This window comes from Carlito syrichta, unplaced genomic scaffold (assembly GCF_000164805.1).
Source record: "Carlito syrichta isolate Samal-C Ts95f unplaced genomic scaffold, Tarsius_syrichta-2.0.1 Scaffold302297, whole genome shotgun sequence".
In the NCBI taxonomy this organism is placed as follows: domain Eukaryota; kingdom Metazoa; phylum Chordata; class Mammalia; order Primates; family Tarsiidae; genus Carlito; species Carlito syrichta.
In genome coordinates, this window is record NW_007246393.1 from 212,670 (window position 1) to 230,722 (window position 18,053).

An 18,053-nucleotide genomic window follows, 5' to 3' on the forward strand; every position below is an offset into this window, starting at 1 on the left:
AGTGCGGTAGATGAGTCTGGGGGAGATGAGGAAGGCGCTGGATGGACTTTGGGACGCACTGAATTTGAGGTTCCTTTGGGTTGTTAACAAGAGAAGAGTCTAATTAGTAAACATCTGGCTTCACTGAGTGAAAGCAGGTCAGAAGGAAGGACTGAGCTAGATATCTGTGAGTCATCCCATATAATTAGTAATTAAAACTGTTGACTAAGAGTATACCGTGGTTGGAGGTCTTCAGGCATATCCCTGAGGTACACCTGTATTTCAAGGCTGGATGAAGGATGAGGAACTTTCAAAAGAAGACTCAAGGAGGTGTGGCTGGAGACAGAGGACAGAGTGGTGTCCTGGAAGCAGGGGAGAAGATGTGATTTAAGACTGGGGGGCATAATAGTGCAGAGGTCACAAGAAAGGGCAAGGAAAAAAAGGATTAGGTGGGATATAACCCGTAGATGAGTTTTATGTGGAATTTTTAGCCTCAACTAGACTAGTCAGTACAGAATCTGAGCGTGATTTCAGAGGGAAACTTGATAAGCTTGAATAACTGCATGAAGAAGAAGCCCAAATCAAAGATATCTCCTTGGTGGTGTTAAGAGGTAACTGGGAGATGTGCTACCTAGGAGGGAGAGGAGGAACTTGACTGAAGGTTGGGAGAGGCAGTCACAACTTTGGAATGGGAGGTGTTTGACAGACAATTGAAGACATTGGATCTGAGTTTGAGGGAAAAGACAGAAGTGATCATTGAAACCATAAAAATGGATGAGGATAAAGAGAAATGGAAGGATGACACTTTAAAGGTGGAAAGCCTTTGGTCATTCAGCCCAGACTTGGTGGTTTGGAGACTAGGCACCAGATTTGGAGGGAAACCAAAAGGCCAGTTAGATCGTTTAAGTCCCAACACCCAACTTTTAGGGTAGTTTGGGAATTCCTGAAAAGATCCGTACTTTCTGGGATAAAAAGGTAGAAACCTGCTTGTCAGGATTATCTGCATCATTAGGCAGGGAGACTGAGTGATCTCACTTTCTTCTCTTTGATCTCTGCTGGAGCATGTCAAATGAACACAGCCAAGCAGCCATTATTTCTGAAGCCCAGGTGGGGTTTGATGTTTGTGCTTTTCTTCTTAGGTATGAAGAAATTGATTTGGAAACTGGAATTTTGGAGTCCAGGAGGGACCCAGTCCCTTTGGAGGATGTGTATCCCATTCATATGATCTTAGAAAATAAGGATGGCATCCAGGGCTCGTGCCGCTACTTTAAGGAGAGGAAAAACATTACCAATGACATCAGGACCAAGTCTCTGCAGCCTCGCTGTACCATGGTGGAAGCCTTTGACAGGTAACTAATCAGAGTGCCTAAAGTCAGGGGTGTCTTCAGAGCACTTGGATCTGTCCTACAGCCTCGGGGTCTGCCAGAGTCCACTAGCCCTGTACTCAGCCAGTTCTGGGCCTTCCCTCTACTCCTGTTGGAACTGACTGAGATCAGGGGACCTGCCTTTTCCTTTCCTTTTCGTCCACAGTCGTTGCACTGTTGGGTATAGCCCCAGGCAGCTAACATTTGAATGGTGCCTCATGCTGTCCAACTATCTTTTTGTGAGTCCTCTGTCAGTGTCCCAGTTTCCCAGAGTGTCTGATCCAAATTGTCATTTTTCTCAAGTAGCTAATCTGATTCCCACCTCCCTTCCTGCTTTACAGGACAGTGTAAACTCTCTGAATGTCCATCTTCTTCCTCATCTTGTAGACTTTTCCATATTTCTGTCCCCTCTCCTCTCATCTCAGAGGAGATGAGAAATGGTGGCCCTGTGTAAGGTTGTAATCTGGATGCTTCTCTTCCTCTCCCCCACTCCCTCCAGCCATCTCCCATTCTTTCCTACTTCAGTCAGTGAACCCGTCTTTCTCCTTGATTGTCAACTTTTGCCTGCCTACTGGAGCTTTCTCCTGAGCACAATAACACAGCTCACCCACTTCACAGAATCTACCCTTGACCTCATGTGTCTTGTAACTGACTGTCTGTGTCTCTGCAGCCATGCTTCTTGGAAGAAGCAGCTGCAGTCAGTTTCTACTCATCGTCTTCCCTTCATTACTCTGCCCACTGCAGTCTTGATTCCTGACTTTATCACTTTGCTGCATTTTTTTCCCTCTAAGATCCCAATAAATAAGCCCTTGAACCCTATTATGCCCTTTCTCCTTGACCCTGTTATGCCATTAGTGACTTGTGAAGCTTTTGTCCCTGTGGTTTGCTACCTTACTCTGTTTTTCTGCTTTCCTTGCTGTCTGTCACCAGCTTATTTGTGAACTCTTCTACTTCCTTCCACACCTTAAATGTTGGCTGTTCCCAGGACTCTGTTCCCCAGACCTCCCTTGCAAGTCCTGTCTATATTATTTCAATAACCCACCCTTCAACCTCAGTGTGGTCATCACTCTCTTTCACCCCAAACCTGCCTTCTCTTCCTGTCTTAATCTATTTTGTGTTGCTGTAACAGAATACCTGAGCCTGGGTATTTATAAAGAAAAGAAGCTTATTTAGCTTACAGTTCTGCAGACAAGGAAGTTCAAGGGCATGGCACTGGCTTCTCACAAGACTTTCACACTGCATTGTAACATGGTGAAAGGTCAAAGGGAAGTGGACACATGTAAAGGAGCAAAACCCAAGAGTTGTCCTTGCTTTGTAACAATCCACTTCTATGGGAACTAATCCATTCCTGGAAGAATGAAGACTCGCTCTCACCAGACAGCATTAATCAAGAGGGATCAGTCCCCATGACCCAAACACCTGCCACTAGGCTCCACCTCCCAACACTGCCACACTGGCAGTTAAATTTCCACATGAGTTTTGGCAGGGACAAACCACATCCAAACCATAGTACTTTCTTTTCTCTCGTTTCCTTATCCTTTTTTTTTTTCTTTTGAATCAGGGTCTCACTCTGACACACAAACTGGAGTACAGTGGTATGTTCATGACTCACTGCAGCCTCGACCTCCTGGGCTCAGTTGGTCCTTCTGACTCAGCCTACTGAGTAGCTGGGACTTCAGGGATGTGCCATGACACCCAGCTAATTTTGGCATTTTTTGTAGAGTCAGGATCTTGCTATGTTGCCCAGGATGGTATTGAACTCCTGGGCTCAAGTGATCCTGCTGCCTTGGCCTCCCAAAGTGCTGGGATTCTCGGAGTGAACCATTACACCCAGCCAGTTTTAAGTGTACTTAGTGTCACTCTTTCCTTGGCAGACCACAAACTCCTTGAGGGCAGGGACTCCATCCATCTTGTTCACCATTATATCTCTCAGGCCTATATCTGCACAAAGTCAGCTCCTAGAAATACATGTTAACTGTTGGCTGTTGGGTTTGAAGTTGTAACCCCTGACCTGTCATAGAATCTGAGCTTCCCGGCATGCCATCACAAGGCCTTTCAGAATGTGGACCCCCACTGACCTTGAGCTTTCCTTCCTTCTGCTTGCTAGCTTGCCACCATGCTCAGATTTTGCAGCCATGCTGTACCACTTGCCTCTGAGAGCAAGCCTGCTTCTTCATGCCTCTGTTACCCCGCAGGTTCTGCTGCCTTGCTTGCCCTTTGCTGCCCATCCACCCAGTTTACCACTAACTCCAGAATCACTGCCTTGAGAGGTTTTCCCTGATTACTGTGCACACTCTGTTAACACACACAGGTTTGATTTGAGACTCCCCACCTATGCCATTTCATAGCCTCCACAACCAGAGTTCCTTTTTGTCAGAGAAGTTGCTGCCTCATAGTATAACTGTTCGTTTTAAGTTTTTCTATTTTTACTTATCTTGGTATCTGATACTTTGCACAGTTCTTTTTCTTTTTTTTTTTGAGTTGGAGTCTCACTGTCACCCAGACTGGAGTGCAGTGCAGTGGCCGTTCCCGGCCACCGCAGCCTCAACCTGCTGGGCTCCGGCAATCCTTCTGCCTCAGCCGTCCAAGTAACTGGAACTGCAGGTGCGCGCTACCACGCCCGGCTCATTTTGATTTATTGTAGAGATGAGGTCTCACCAAGTTGCCCAGGCGGGTCTTGAACCCGCGGACTCAGGCAATCCACTCACCTCAGCCTCCCAAAGGCGTGGGATTACAGGCTGAGCCACCGAGCCCGACTTTTTGCACAGTTCGTAGTCGGTATTTGATAACCTATAAGGTGACCACAGTCAGCAAATTGGAACTACCAGGAGTCATTGAATCAGCTGATTGGCAGTAATTAACAGAAACATTGGAATTATGGTGGTGATGGGTAGTAAACTAGTCTAAGTAATAGAATTTAAAAAGCAGCAAATCCACTCACCTGTTTTCAAACTTGTTATCTCAACTGACCTCTTATAATTTAACTGAATGAGTCTGTTTGAGAAAAGAGAGTCTAGATCCTAAGTTTGTGACATTTCACATACACAAAATGGACTCTCATGTGTATTCACAACCTAACATTCTTTCTGACATACTATACAGACTTCTGTGACTTTTACAGAAGACTAATTATAGGTCACAGACAATATGATGGAAGATGCAGTTAAGTGAAAACAAAGACAGCCCCTTCTTTTTTCCTACTTGGTATAAAAGTTAAGTCATCTGGTATGGGTTTGGAGGAAGGAAAAGGGTCAGACTGAGTTGAGTGGTGTGACTACAGATAGACCTCATGACTGGGCATCTGTAAACAGCAAGACTGGGAAGAGTGGATGTTGGCTCCAGATGAGAGAAATTGGTTGTCTGTGAGTTCTTATGTGGCTGCTTTTCATCTGGAAAAGGAGGTTCTCTATCTTAGTCCATATCCTGCTGCTATATCGGAATACCACATTTGTGACCCGCCTGGGCAACTTGGCGAGACCTCATCTCTACAATAAATCAAAAAATTAGCCGGTCGTGGTAGCACGCGCCTGTAATTCCAGCTACTCAGAAGGCTGAGGCGGAAGGATCGCCAGAGCCCAGCAGGCGAGGTTGCGGTAGCCAGGAGCAGCCACTGCACTCCAGTCTGGGTGACAGAGTGAGACTCCAACTCAAAAAAAAAAAAAAAAAAAGAATACCACAGACAGGTAATTTGTAAAGAACAGAAGTTTATTTGGCCCGTAGTTCTGGAGGCTAGGAAGTCCAAGGGCATGGTGCCAGTGTCTGGGGAGGGTCATCCCATGGTGGCATCACATGGCGAGGAAGCACATGCACATGCAAGACAGAGAAATGGGGCCAAACTTATTCTTTTATCTAGAGACCACTCCCAAGATATATAACCCATTCCCACAATAACAGCATTAAATCATTCATCCGGACAGAGACCTCATGGCCTAATCACCTCTTAAAAGTCCTACCTCTTAATACTGTTAGAAGAGAAATTAAGTTTCCAACACACGAACTTTTGGGGGACTCATTCAAATGAAAGCATCCACTAATTGAATAATTTGATGTCAAGGAGTGAGTGAGGGATGAGTTCTCTGCCGGCACATACTTGTGGGATCTCTTTGCTGCAGGGCCAGGACTTGGACCCTGAGAGTGGATAAATGTAGGAAGTCAATTTGCTCAAGAGGTCAGTTTAGTTTAACAGGTGAGATACTGTGGAGTCTCAGTCATAAGCGGTGGAATGTGCAATAAGATCTGGTGGGCCTCAGCAGAGAAATTATCTTCTTATTAGAGGGATCTTGATGTGCCTTGCTAGGAAGCATTTTTGGACTCTTTGGGTGGGGGGCATTATGTTTCAAATTTCAATTCAGTAGAAGGAACCAGTGATTTGTTCAAGGTATTAAACATTGAAGTTAAAATTAGATTACAGATCCACTGACTACACAGTTTAATGTTTTTACTCTGAAATATGTCAGTCCAGTTCACTAGGGCATATCATTTACTTAGCAGATATATACAGCAATACAGAACCCCTGCAAATTATTCTAGGCAGTATGGGTATCCTGGTGAACAAGTTAACAATACCTGTTCTTATGGCACTTGCATTTGAATAAGGGACGCTGACAAGATGCTGGAAAAAACTATGGCCATTTCTGAGAGTGCTGAGTGCTACAAAGAATTTGGGAATGGTTGGAGTGGGACTGGAGCCCTAGTTGGCATTTTCTGGAAGGCCTGAGGAGTTCACAGCTGAGCTGTGACCTGAATTATGAGACATCTGTCACCTAGATATCTGGAGGAAGAGCAGCCTACAGAGGAAACAGCAAGAACAGTGACCTGAGACTTGTTTCGAGAACAAGGAACCATTGTGGCTGAGGGGCAGAGTCGTGGAAGATGAGCCAAGTGAGGCAGGGAGGGCCAAACAGTGAGGGCCTTTCAGACCAGGACGAGGAGCTTGGCTTTAGTCTGAGTGCTTTGGCAAGTCCTGGGAGGGCTTTCAGCAAGGAAGTATCAAGACCGGCTCTGTTCATTCCACACTCTGCAATTTTAAGACTGAAAACTTGCTTAGCTTAATTTGGGGATATTGTGAACTTCTGAGAAGAAGCTGAAAATGGGGTTTCTGAAGGGTTCTACTTTTTCTCATTTTCGTTTTCTTAAAACCCGTTAGACTTATTTCTTTATGTGTTTTTTTCTGATTTGCAGGTGGGGGAAGAAACTGATCATCGTTGCCTCTCAGGCCATGCGGTACAGGGCTTTGATAGGCCAGGAGGGGGATCCGGACCTGAAGCTCCCCGACTTCTCCTACTGCATCCTGGAGCGATTAGGCCGGTCCAGGTGGCAAGGAGAGCTCCAGCGAGATCTTCACAGCACTGCTTTTAAGTAAGGGAAGGATTTGCTTCTCTATTTTAAGCTATGAGCTCACTGATTGTTGCACCCTGTGCCCCAAATGTAGTAGCCTGCTGCCTTGTCTTCCCCGGGACATGACTTTTCTTTCCAAGGCCATGTCTCACAGTGACTGTTCTCTCAGCCTGGTTGGTGTTTATCTCCACTTGAAAGACTCTGTACACTGTGGGGTTAAAGCCACCATCAAAGCAAATGACACAGTCTGTGCTCCTCTTTTCCAGGGTTGATGCTGGGAAACTGCACTATCACAGGAAAATACTGAACAAAAACAGACTCATTACAATGCAGTCCCATGTGATTCGATTACCCACTGGAGCCCAGCAACACTCAATCCTCCTCCTCCTGAACCGGTTTCATGTGGACAGGTATGGTTTGTAGAGATCAAAACATTAGGTTACTTTGATGTTGCAGCCATGTGTATCATGCTTTTAAAAATCATAGAAGCTAAAGCAGAATATGGCTATTGCTTTAAAAAAAAAGATATTTATTACTTGTTTCTGTTGAAGATAACTCCTCATTTAGAAACCTGGAAATTATACAGAAAAGAAGGGAAAAAATACCTATGACCCCACAGCCCAACAACAGGAATGAGCAATTGGGTGAAATTTGGGGGAGGTATAAAAATAAAAGCAAATAAGTCAAATTTGATTTGTTATGGTGGCAGAATTGTGGTTGAATTATGTCAGTGTCAAACTGAATACAACCGTAATAATTAACTTACACAGATGAGTGAGGTTCTGCTAAGTTATTAAAATGTGTGATGTTGCTGTTCTAGCTGGGTATCATAGTTCAGCCAGTACAGCAAACTGGTAAAATATGTGCATCTCTGGGAGTAGGTTATCTCTGACTCTTTCATTCTTGCTGTTTGGGTAACTAATTACCTGGCATAGGAATGAGGGAAAGAAATGTTTCACCACACTGCAGAGGTCTTAGGTTGTACTACAAAACCACCACACAACCCTCCCCTTTGGGGGCGGGGCTGAAGCCAGGTTGAGGAAAGGTCAAGCTGTTATAGGGCCTAAGAAAAGTGGCCGTAACCTGAGTGTGGTGGCTCCAGCCTGTAATTCCAGTACTTTGGGAGGCCAAAGTGAGAGGATTGCCTGAGCCCAGGGGTTCAAGACCAGCCTGGGCAACTTGGCAAGACCTCATCTCTACAATAAATAAAACAATTAGCCGGGCATGGTTGCATGTGCCTGTAGTTCCAGCTACTTGGAAGGCTGAGGCAGAAGGTTTGCCTGAGCCTAGGAGGTCGACACTGGAGTGGCCATGAGCATGCCACTGCACTCCAGGCTGGGCAACAGAGTGAGACTCTGACTCAAAAAAGAAAGAAAAGAAAAGAAAAGTAGCCCTTGGGTGATTAAACTCTGAGCCCCCCAGTGCTGAGGTACTGTGGCAAGGTGGGTAGGCAGACCCTTCCCTGCACCACAGTGAGTAATTCTGGGATTCTCCCTTGCCAGTTGATAGAGTCCTTGCCCTTTACCTCAGTGGCCAGGTGTATTTAACTACTAATTGTCTGCTGTTGACTAGAAGCCTTATTGATTAAGTTAGTTAACACTAGTTAACTAGTTGACTAGGACTAGTCAACTAGTCCTTCCACCTCAGCCTTCTGAAGTGCTGGGATTGCAGGCATGAGCCACTGTGCCCAGCAGATTTTTTTGTATTTTATGTTGGAAAATGATGAAATAGACTACCATCTATGTACATTTCACACATTCATGGCATACCTTAATTTTTTCAGTATTTCTAGATTATGCAGTTTATCGGTAAATTTTCTCTAATTGTCACAGATCTCCAAAAATTTTCCAGTGTATTTATTGAAAAAAATCTGTGCATAAGTGGACCCGCTCAATTCAGTCCCGTGTTCTTCAAAGGTCAACTATACTATGTTGGAGAGTATCATGTTTTATGAATTCACAACTTAATTAGTCATGCTATCCCTTAAGTAACTGTCTCACTGAACTCATAATTGGTGTGTAGCCTGTGATCTGCAAAGACCATAGGGTAGCAGCCATGGGGTAGGAGAAAGAACGGAACACAAGGTCTGTAGTTCAGTCTTTGCCCCTTACTTGGGCAAAGTCACTCGACCTCTTTGAAGCACCAAGTCCTCTTATGCAAAATGGCTGTGCCACAGTGCTTCATATGCATAGTGGTTCTCATGCAGTCAGTGTCTTTCCCTTCATATATTCTTTCATTCATTGAGAGGCAGTACAGATGGAGAAGTGGGTGCAGTCTCTGCATCCCATATGTGTGCTCTCCCCTCCCCTAGGACTGTGGGTCAAGCCAAGCTGTTCTTGTCCAGCTAAACTGGCAACAAGGCTCCTCCATGCACCCCTCTCCCAGACTCCTGAGACAAAGTCGAGAGCTCTCAGCACTTTTATTTTTACTTTTTGAGTCGGGTCTCACTTTGTTACCCAGGCTGGAGTGCAGTGGCATGTTCAGAGCTCAAGGCACAATCATGGCGGCTCACCAAGCCTCGACCTCCTGGGCTCAGGCTGTCCTCCTGCCTCAGCCTCCCAAAGTGCTGGGGCTACAGGTGTGAGCCACCATGCCCCACCCTCTCAGCACTTTTTAATAGCTTCCTGTAGTGGCCGTTAGCTTTGTAGTGTTTATCATGACATCTGGTTCACAGTAGAAATGAGATGGAAGGTAGGATCTTTCATGCTGGTGAAGCTCAGAAACCAGGGCTTCGGCATCAGAGGCATTATGATGTGGTAAGGAGAGTACCGGATTTAGAGGAAGAAGACCAAGGTTCACATGTCAGGCCTGAAATTGGGGAAAGCCTCTTAACGTCTTTAAGAAATTATTCCCATCCTTCTTCACCAAGTGATGTACGAGGAAATATATGACAGTCCCAGGAGTTGGACCTGGATGATCTTTGAGACCTAAGACTAAGGTTCTTTAGTTGGCTGTGTTGCCATAGCAGTCTTGCCTTCTCATCTTTAAAAACCAGGCAATCAATATTGTCTTTAGCAATAGATTTGAAAAAGTGAGCGACTTGATGTTTCTTGCAGGAGGAGCAAATATGACATCCTCATGGAGAAGCTTTCTGTGATGCTGAGCACACGGAGCAACCAGATGGAGACGCTGGGAAAGCTGAGGGAAGAGCTGGTGAGCTGCCGGGTGTTCGGGTGCAGGACTGGAGTCCATCTGCCCATGGCCGGGAGGTCTCCGTCAGGTGTTGATGCATGAACTGCAGTCCGAAGCCCTGTGGTGGACTTGCCACAAGGCTTTTTCCCTTGTTTGACAGAGTGAGAAAGTGCCCAGTCCTTTGCTGAAATGCTTGCTCTTGACTGCCTTCCTTTATCCCCTGGGCTTAGCTCTGGGACCTGCTATCAAAGTCCATATGGAATAGTAGTGATTTGGCATTTAGAATTACTTCCATAATCACGCTTGTAGTTTTGTTCCTGTGGCTTTACACTCAAATAATGGAATGACTGTCCTAGAAGGAGGAGAGAGGGCATGCGGAGCAGCAGCTGTCCTTGGGCCCAGGAGCAGAGGCAGCAATGCAGCGAGCACAGGGGGAGGAAGGGCAGGGTGACACTGCTTCCAGTCTCTTACGCAGTTATCAGGGGAAGCTGGAGACACTGGGAATGGGAGGCGTGCAAGGCCCTGCGGGTTCAATGGTAAAACTGAAAATTTAAAGTCATGTCTTTGGGTACTATAAACGAGACCCCCAAGGGACATGGTCTGCAGTCTGATGATAAACACCAAGACAGCCCTTGCTTCTCACTTGTACTTCATCAGTGGAGGTGCTTGATTCATTGCATGCCCTAGTCTCTTTAAAGCACAGAATACAAGCTGGACGTGGTCGCTTAGGCCTGTAATCCTGGCACTTTGGGAGGTGGAGGTGAGAAGATTGCTGGAGACCACCCTGGGCAATTAGGCAAGACTTTGTCTCTACAATAAATCAAAAAATGAGCCAGCCATGGTGGCACACACCTGTGGTTCCAGCTACTTGGGAGACTGAGGCAGAAGGATCATCTGAACCCAGCAGTTCGAGGCTGCAGTGGCCGTGAGCATGCCACTGCACTCCAGCCTGGGTTACACAGTGAGACTCTGACTCAAAACAAACAAACAAACAAACAAACAAAAAACAGAGTACAAGCCAGAGGCTGGTGGGTGAGACTCACCTGTTAAAAATAACTGAAGCTGGGCTCGGTGGCTCAGCTTGTAATCCCACGCTTTGGGAGGCTGAGGTGAGTGGATTGCCTGAGCCCGCGGGTTCAAGACCAGCCTGGGCAACTTGGTGAGACCTCATCTCTACAATAAATCAAAAAATTAGCCGGGCGTGGTAGCGCACACCTGTAGTTCCAGCTACTTGGAAGGCTGAGGCAGAAGGATTGCCGGAGCCCAGCAGGTCGAGGCTGTGGTGGCTGGGAGCATGCCATTGCACTCTAGTCTGGTGACAGAGTAAGACTCCAACTCAAAAAATGAAAAAATAAATTGAACCTAGCATTTTTTTTTAAATAGAGATTTCACATAAATTCTAGGTTTCTAGCTTCCCCCAAAATCAGAAGCCTGGACCTTCAGTCTCATGACAGCAGTTAGCTAGAGCCAGATGTGCACTGCCCCATCCCCCTGGCTCCCTACTTCTGTCACCTCTCAGACTCTCGGACACTGAGGCAGAGTAGCATTGTCATTTGTCATCACATATGCATTGCTGTTTCCTGGTAAGGAAGAAGTTTTGTTGCTTTGAGTCTGAGTCCATCAGAATGAAAAATAGAAGGTAGACTGAGAAGGCCTCTCAGAAAGACTGTAGCAGAAAAGAAGGACTTTCTAAAGAAGTGTCAGACTGGGCGCAGTGGCTCACACCTGTAATCCCAGCACTTGGGGAGGTGGAGGTGAGGAGATTGCCTGAGCCCACGGGTTCGAGACTAACCTTGGCAACATAGTGAGACCTCATCTCTATAATAAATAAAAAATTAGCCAGGCATGGTGGCATGCCCCTATAGTTCCAGCTACTTGGAAAACTGACGTAGAAAGATCACCAGAGCCCAGCAGATCAAGGTTGTAGTGGCCGTGAGCTAGCCACTGCACTTTAGCCTGGGAGAAACAGTGAGAACCCAACTCAAAAAAGAAATATCAGACTTCTGACTACTTTGTTCCTTTTTTTTGGTGGGGGGGGGGGTTGGTTTCTCACTCTTGTCCAAATTGGAGTGCATTGGTGCAATTCTAGTTCATAGCAGCCTTGACAGGCTATCCTTCTGCCTCAACCTCCTTAGCAACTATAGGCACGAACCATCATGCCTGGCTAATTTTTTGATTTTTCTTTTTTGTAGAGACATGGTCTCGCTATGTTGTCCAGGCTGGTCTCGAACTCCTGGGCTTTAGCAATTCTCTTGTCTCAGCTTCCAAAAGTGCTGGGATTACATATATAAACCACCTCACCTGGCCTTGTTTAGTTGTATTACTTGTCCAGCTCATGCAGACTTGGAAGTTTGAAACTAGGGGTCGGGGGCAGAGGTAGTCTGGTCTCAGGTTAGCACTGTGCAAATGGCAAGATTTGATGTTACTGGGCATCCTTTCATTTATCCACTCAACAAATGAATAAATAATTCAGAGTGTCTACTTTGAATTAGAACTGTGTTCCACACTAAGATAACGAAAGTTAATGAGGATGACAGGTCTTGCACTGTCATGGAGCTGGCTATCAGGAGAGGCAGATGTGTGAACACATATGTAGGAGGATGTGACTGAGCCAGTAGAAGGAGTAGTATCTTTTTTTTTTTTTTGTAGAGACAGGGTCTCTGACCCTTCCACCTTGGCTTCCCAAAATGCTGGGATTACAGGCCACCTTTAGAGAGCTGGGGAGAGCCTCACAGAGCAAGTCACAGTTGAGCTGGACTTTTCCCCTAGTAGACAGAATGGACATGGCATTTCAGGCAAAGAACACCTGGTGCAGAGGCTTGAGTTGTATTCCGAGGACAACAGTAATCCAGAGGGCAGCTGGTGGTGGCGTGCTTGGGACCAGATTAGAAGGGGCTGGAGTGCTGACTGAGGTGTTGGGACTTTAGCCTTTACCCTTTAGCCTTATGAACTGCTGGTAGCCGTGTCAGAATGAAATTATAGAAGAGCAGAGTGTCTAGGAAGGTGAGCTGGTGGAAGGAAAGAGATAGGAAGTGAGTGGCAAGGTGGTGACCATGAGGGCTGGAGTTGTTTGAGAAGCATTTTGGAGGTGAAATAGCAAACCTTGGCGAGCAACTGCACCAGGATGAAGAAGTCTCTGAATAAGGAAGATCTCAGGGCGAGCCTGGGTTTTTGGCTGGAGTGGCTGCCCTGACTGAGGTAGGCCAGAGCATGAAGGCAGGCTTGCCAGGGCAGGGCTTGTGTCTGTTTGCTCCCTGCCAACTCACCACCATGAGGATAGTGCCTGGCCCGCGGTAGAAGCTCAGTAAATATTTGCTGAATGAGTGTTGACTAAAGTAGAGAGTACAGACAGAGGAGCAATTTTGGGTGAGGAGTAGGCACACAATAAGTTTGAACTAAGGATGTATTGAGGTTGAGGATCTTCTGGGACATTCCCCTGGTCATATCTCATCGGCAGCTGCAAATAGGGGTTGGAGAGAGCTGAACAGGACTTCGTGAATAATGAGCCTATAGATGAAGCTGTTGCCATGAATATGGATGCAGTCCTTTGGGGGGATTTGGAAGGGGAGACTCACGGCTTCTATTTCTTTTTGCCAGCCAGATTGTGCAAGTTGTGGATGGCAGCCCCCCCAGAAGGCAAGACAACATCATCCTCCCTCACTTAAGATGGTCCGGGGCTTAGAACCATATGTTGAGGGCGGAGATCTGATGGATGAGTTTCCACAGGGTCGTTCCTTGATGCTGGGGGCATGGCTAGATTAACGGTGGATGCCATTTACAAGCCAGTGGGTTTGAATGAGCCATATGTGAGTCATCTGTATTGTTTTGATAGCCATATGCTCTGCCACCCAAGGACCGGTGTGCTGGCTAGCCTGAGAGTTAACCACACATATGTGGTGGCCGCAACCCACGGACATTTGCTCCCTGCCTTGTCCCCAGAGTGTAAGAGGAAACCTGTAAGACTCAAGGAAAAGCTCTTAGTTGCAAGTCTCTCCTGGTGTACAGTCTGTAACATAGAACTGTGGTGACCTGCCTCCCTCTTCCAGGGGCTACAGAGTCACGTGGTGGCAGTGCCCAGGAGGGTGATGTCAGTGAGCAAAACAGGCTGCATGTCAAAAAGCTTGTGGTAGCAAGATAGATTTAAGAAACTGACTTTCTTTTTACCTGCCTCTAGAGAAAAGCTGCCCCAGGATGGTGGTAAATGGCAACTGGCCTTCTGTGCCGTTATCCAAGAGCTGGCAGGGAACATGAAGTTGGGGCCCCTGGAGCCTGGTGGCAGTGCTGAAAGGAACCAGCTGGCCTTGTGGCCCTCTGTTTCCGCCCACTGTTGCCATGAGCTGCTGTGGTGCTGGCACTAGGTGCCAGATCTCAGCTTCAAGAGAAGCCAGGATCTGGGTCTTTTTTTAATGTGAAATCTCTCACTTGTCAGTGTTGGCAAGTAAATTACTTTTTAAAAAAAATCATTATATAGATGAAAAGGCCTGGCCTGCACTGGAGGCTGCCCGTGGGTAACCCCTGCAGGGAGGCTATACTTCATATCATTTTGGTTGTATCAGTCTTGCAGAAATAGGAGTGATAGGATGAAAGTACTTATCATTCTGTTGTAACTTCACAGATAGATCACATTTTAAAAAATTTTTTTAAACTATTTTTCGAGTCAGCGTGTCACTCTGTCACCTAGACTGGTCTGCAGTGGCACACTCACGGTTCACCACAGCCTCAGCCTTCCAAGTAGCTGGGGCTACAAGCACGTCCCACCATACCTGGCTAACTTTTTTTATTTTCTGTAGAGAAGAGGTCTCGCTATCAACCCAGGCTGATCTCAAACTCCAGGGCTCAAATGATTCTCCTGCCTTAGCCTCCCAAAGTGCTGGAATTACAGGCATGAGCCACCATACCTGGCCTTATAAAACTTTTGTAATCTATTTTTCTCATTTTATGTGGGAGAGATTGTGTGTGTGTGTGTTTGTGTGTGAATAATTAATATACTTGGTTAAAAAAATCAAAACAACATGGCAAGTTATCAAGTGAAAAGACTCCTCTCTCTGCTCCCACCTGCCTCGTCCCCACTCCATGTTTCCTTTCGGTATCTCTTCAGGTGAGTGTCTTTCTCCTCTCATAGTCAAGGGAATCATTACTATCCTGCCCCGGACCTTCTTTTATTCCTCTAACAATGTAGCTTGGCAACTTTTGAGTTGGAGTCTCACTCTGTCGCCCAGCTGGAGTGCAGTGGCATGCTCCCGGCCACCGCAGCCTCAACCTGCTGGGCTCCGGAGATCCTGCTGCCTCAGCCTTCCAAATAGCTGGCACTACAGGCATGCGCTACGACGCCCGGCTAATTTTTGTTTTATTGTAGAGATGAGGTCTCGCCAAGTTGCCCCAGCGGGTCTCGAAACCGCAGACTCAGGCAATCCACTTGCCTCGGCCTCCCAAAGTGCTGGGATTACAGGCTGAGCCACCAAACCCGGCCCAGTCTTCCCTTTTTAGTACCTCCAGTGTTTCTCTGTGCAGTATAATCAATTAATTTGGGTCCTCCATTTGGTTCATTTACATGACTGTTTAGTCATTTCACACATCTTGGTTGTACCTAATAGTGACTTTTAAATTGTGTTTTGGCAGGGGCTATGTGAAAGGACATTTAAGCGTCTGTACCAGTACATGCTGAATGCTGGACTTGCCAAGGTGGTGTCCCTTCCCTTGCAAGAGATTCACCCTGAATGTGGACCTTGTAAGACAAAGAAAGGTATGGCAGAGTCTTGTCTTCTGTTGCCCAGGCTGGATGGATGGCTCTCACCTTTCTTTCTAAGCACCAGCCTCTCCCTCTGAGCATGTGCTGCCTTGCAGCATGATCAGTTCACTTGTTTATTCAATTCTTTATGCCTCAGTGCCTGGCTTAGGACCTTCCATATAAAAAGTGTCCAGAAAATGTTTGCTGAACAAAAGCAGTTACAAGTTACAGCAAACATCTCTGTGGTATCTGCCAGTACCACAGATGTATGGTGCTCAGAAAGCAAGTTCATCTTATCCTACTTACACTAAGCCACATTTCATTCTTCAGCCAACCTTTGCTGAATACCTGCTCTGTGTTGCATGATTTCATCATCTAGCCCTGTAAGGATGGTGGCATTATTTTATATGTAAGAAAATTAACGTTAAGAGATGCTGAGTAACTTACGGAAGGTTAAGCAATCAGTATGTGGCAGAGGTAGAGTTTCAGCCTTCTGAGAAAGTTAATCTAAGGACAGCAGCCTATAAAACTTTGAACACCTTATTTGGTACTTTGCTTTTCCCTATTCTTAATGTTTGTCCCAAGCTGTTTACCTGTCCTGATTAACTAAAATCATTTTAAAAGCTGAGGTTCAGCTCTTTCAGCAAAGGATGCTAATGGTCAGGATATATGCATTTATCTGTACTTTACCCAAACTGCACCACAGTGATGATAGGGATATAAACGGCATAAATCTTCACCTACAAAGAGAAGAGTAAAGGAAATAACAGCAGAGAGCACTAGCAATGACATTTAGGTGCTCAAAAGCAGATGGACAAATGATGACTGGTTGTGCAGACCGGGAAAGCCAAGTGCCTGTGAAGGGTGCTAGCCGAGGATTGACACCTCGGAGCTCGAAATAAGATATGAAATTGGAGATTCCAGGTACCTTTGAAAGCACAGTGTGGATAGGGCTAGAGATATAAGGGTTAGTTGATAGACTGTGAGAAGTTGCGCTCCCTTAAGAAGCCTTTCCCATAAAGACAGGAGTCTGGAATTATCTCAAGAGAGCATGCCAGAGGATTTCTAAACTCAGAGACATGGGGACCATGCTGGGGACTGGGCACTGTGCCCAAAATGGGATATGTGACAGTCTCCATAGGTGAGAGTTTCCCCAGCTGCTGTCCCAGATTGGCTGTCTCTTGGTGTATTCTGTCATTTGGTGTACATCCGCCAGGAGCTTCCTAAAAGGGAATGTGGGCTCTTAGAACCATTTGGCTCCTCAAACACTGACAGCCAGACTTCAGTGACTGTCCCCATGACCAGTGGTTGAGGACTTCTATTCTGAAGAAACTGGCTGGATCTCCAGATACTGGAATTTAGGGGTTTCCCAACAAAGTAACAGCCCCTGCCAGCTCTCTCTTCACTGAGACCCACCTGATAGCAAGCTCTCTCTTTCTCCTCTCACCCTCAGAACATGGCATTGGGCAGCATTTTAAGGCTTTACCAAATATTTGCAGAAAACTAATATTAACGTGAGGTAAACAAACACAAGAAACAGAAATAAAGCAGGGAGCAGAAGACAAATTAAAAATAATAAAAGGAATCCACAGAGAAAAGTAGACACTGTATCCATGAAACCAGAGCAAGAGACTGTAAAGACGAAACAGGCAGAAAATAAAACAGGGCTCTTGGAAATAAAGAAATAAAACTATTGCAATTAAAGATTTAATGGAAGGGGCAAATGGTAAGCTAAAGTTAAGAAAGTTTCCCAGAAGGAATAAAAACTCAAAAGAGATGGAAAATGGGAGAGCGAAGTTGGAAATAAGAGTGAGTGAAAATATTTAACATCCACATCTGAGGGGTGAGAGAGAGAGAGAGAAAGAACAAGCTCGCACATGAGTGGATGCAGAGGATTAGAGAGGGCAGTGGGGAGAAATGATGCCAGGGATTTTCTGGGATGGAGAGGTCATGTGTTTCCAAATCACAAGATCGGTCAGGTGCCTGCTATAGTATTTAACTTAGAAGTCTGGCCTGTGGATCTGTTGGTCATTTTTATTTCTTGACCTGTTGGAAGAAAGATGTTAAAAATAGATAAGACTGTCCAGGCTTGGTGGCTCACACCTGTGATCCCAGCACTTTGGGAGTCTGAGGCAGGAAGATTATCTGAGACCAGGAGTTCAAGACCAGCCTGGCAACATAGTGAGACCCTGTCTCTACAAAAAGTAAAAATAAAATAAAAAAATAAGCTGAACATGTGGCACATGCCTGTAGTCCCAGCTACTTGGAAGGATCCATTGAGTCCAGGAGCTAAGGCTGCATTGAGCTATGAATAACGTGCCACTGCACTCCAGTCTGGGCGACAGAGTGGAGCCCTGCTCCGCCTCCCCCCGTTCCCTGAAAAATAGATAGATAGAATTTACCTTTAAAGTAAAGAAAACTAACCCGAGCTTGGTGGCTCAGCCTGTAATCCCACGCCTTGGGAGGCTGAGGTGAGTGGATTGCCTGAGCCCGCGGGTTCGAGACCCACCTGG

At 46.1% G+C, this 18,053-nt stretch overlaps 1 protein-coding gene across 1 annotated transcript in view; it reads left to right on the top strand.

Moving 5' to 3' along the window:
- The first annotated feature begins 1,123 nt into the window (after window positions 1-1,123).
- Window positions 1,124-18,053, top strand: part of GTF3C1 (general transcription factor IIIC subunit 1) — a 78,532-nt gene continuing 61,602 nt past the window's right edge. Inside the window, exons 1-5 of the mRNA XM_021711438.1 lie at window positions 1,124-1,328; window positions 6,525-6,701; window positions 6,947-7,090; window positions 9,737-9,833; window positions 15,432-15,555. Coding sequence (XP_021567113.1) covers window positions 1,201-1,328; window positions 6,525-6,701; window positions 6,947-7,090; window positions 9,737-9,833; window positions 15,432-15,555 — 670 coding nt within the window. The 5' untranslated portion in view covers window positions 1,124-1,200. The remainder of the gene's footprint in view (window positions 1,329-6,524; window positions 6,702-6,946; window positions 7,091-9,736; window positions 9,834-15,431; window positions 15,556-18,053) is intronic.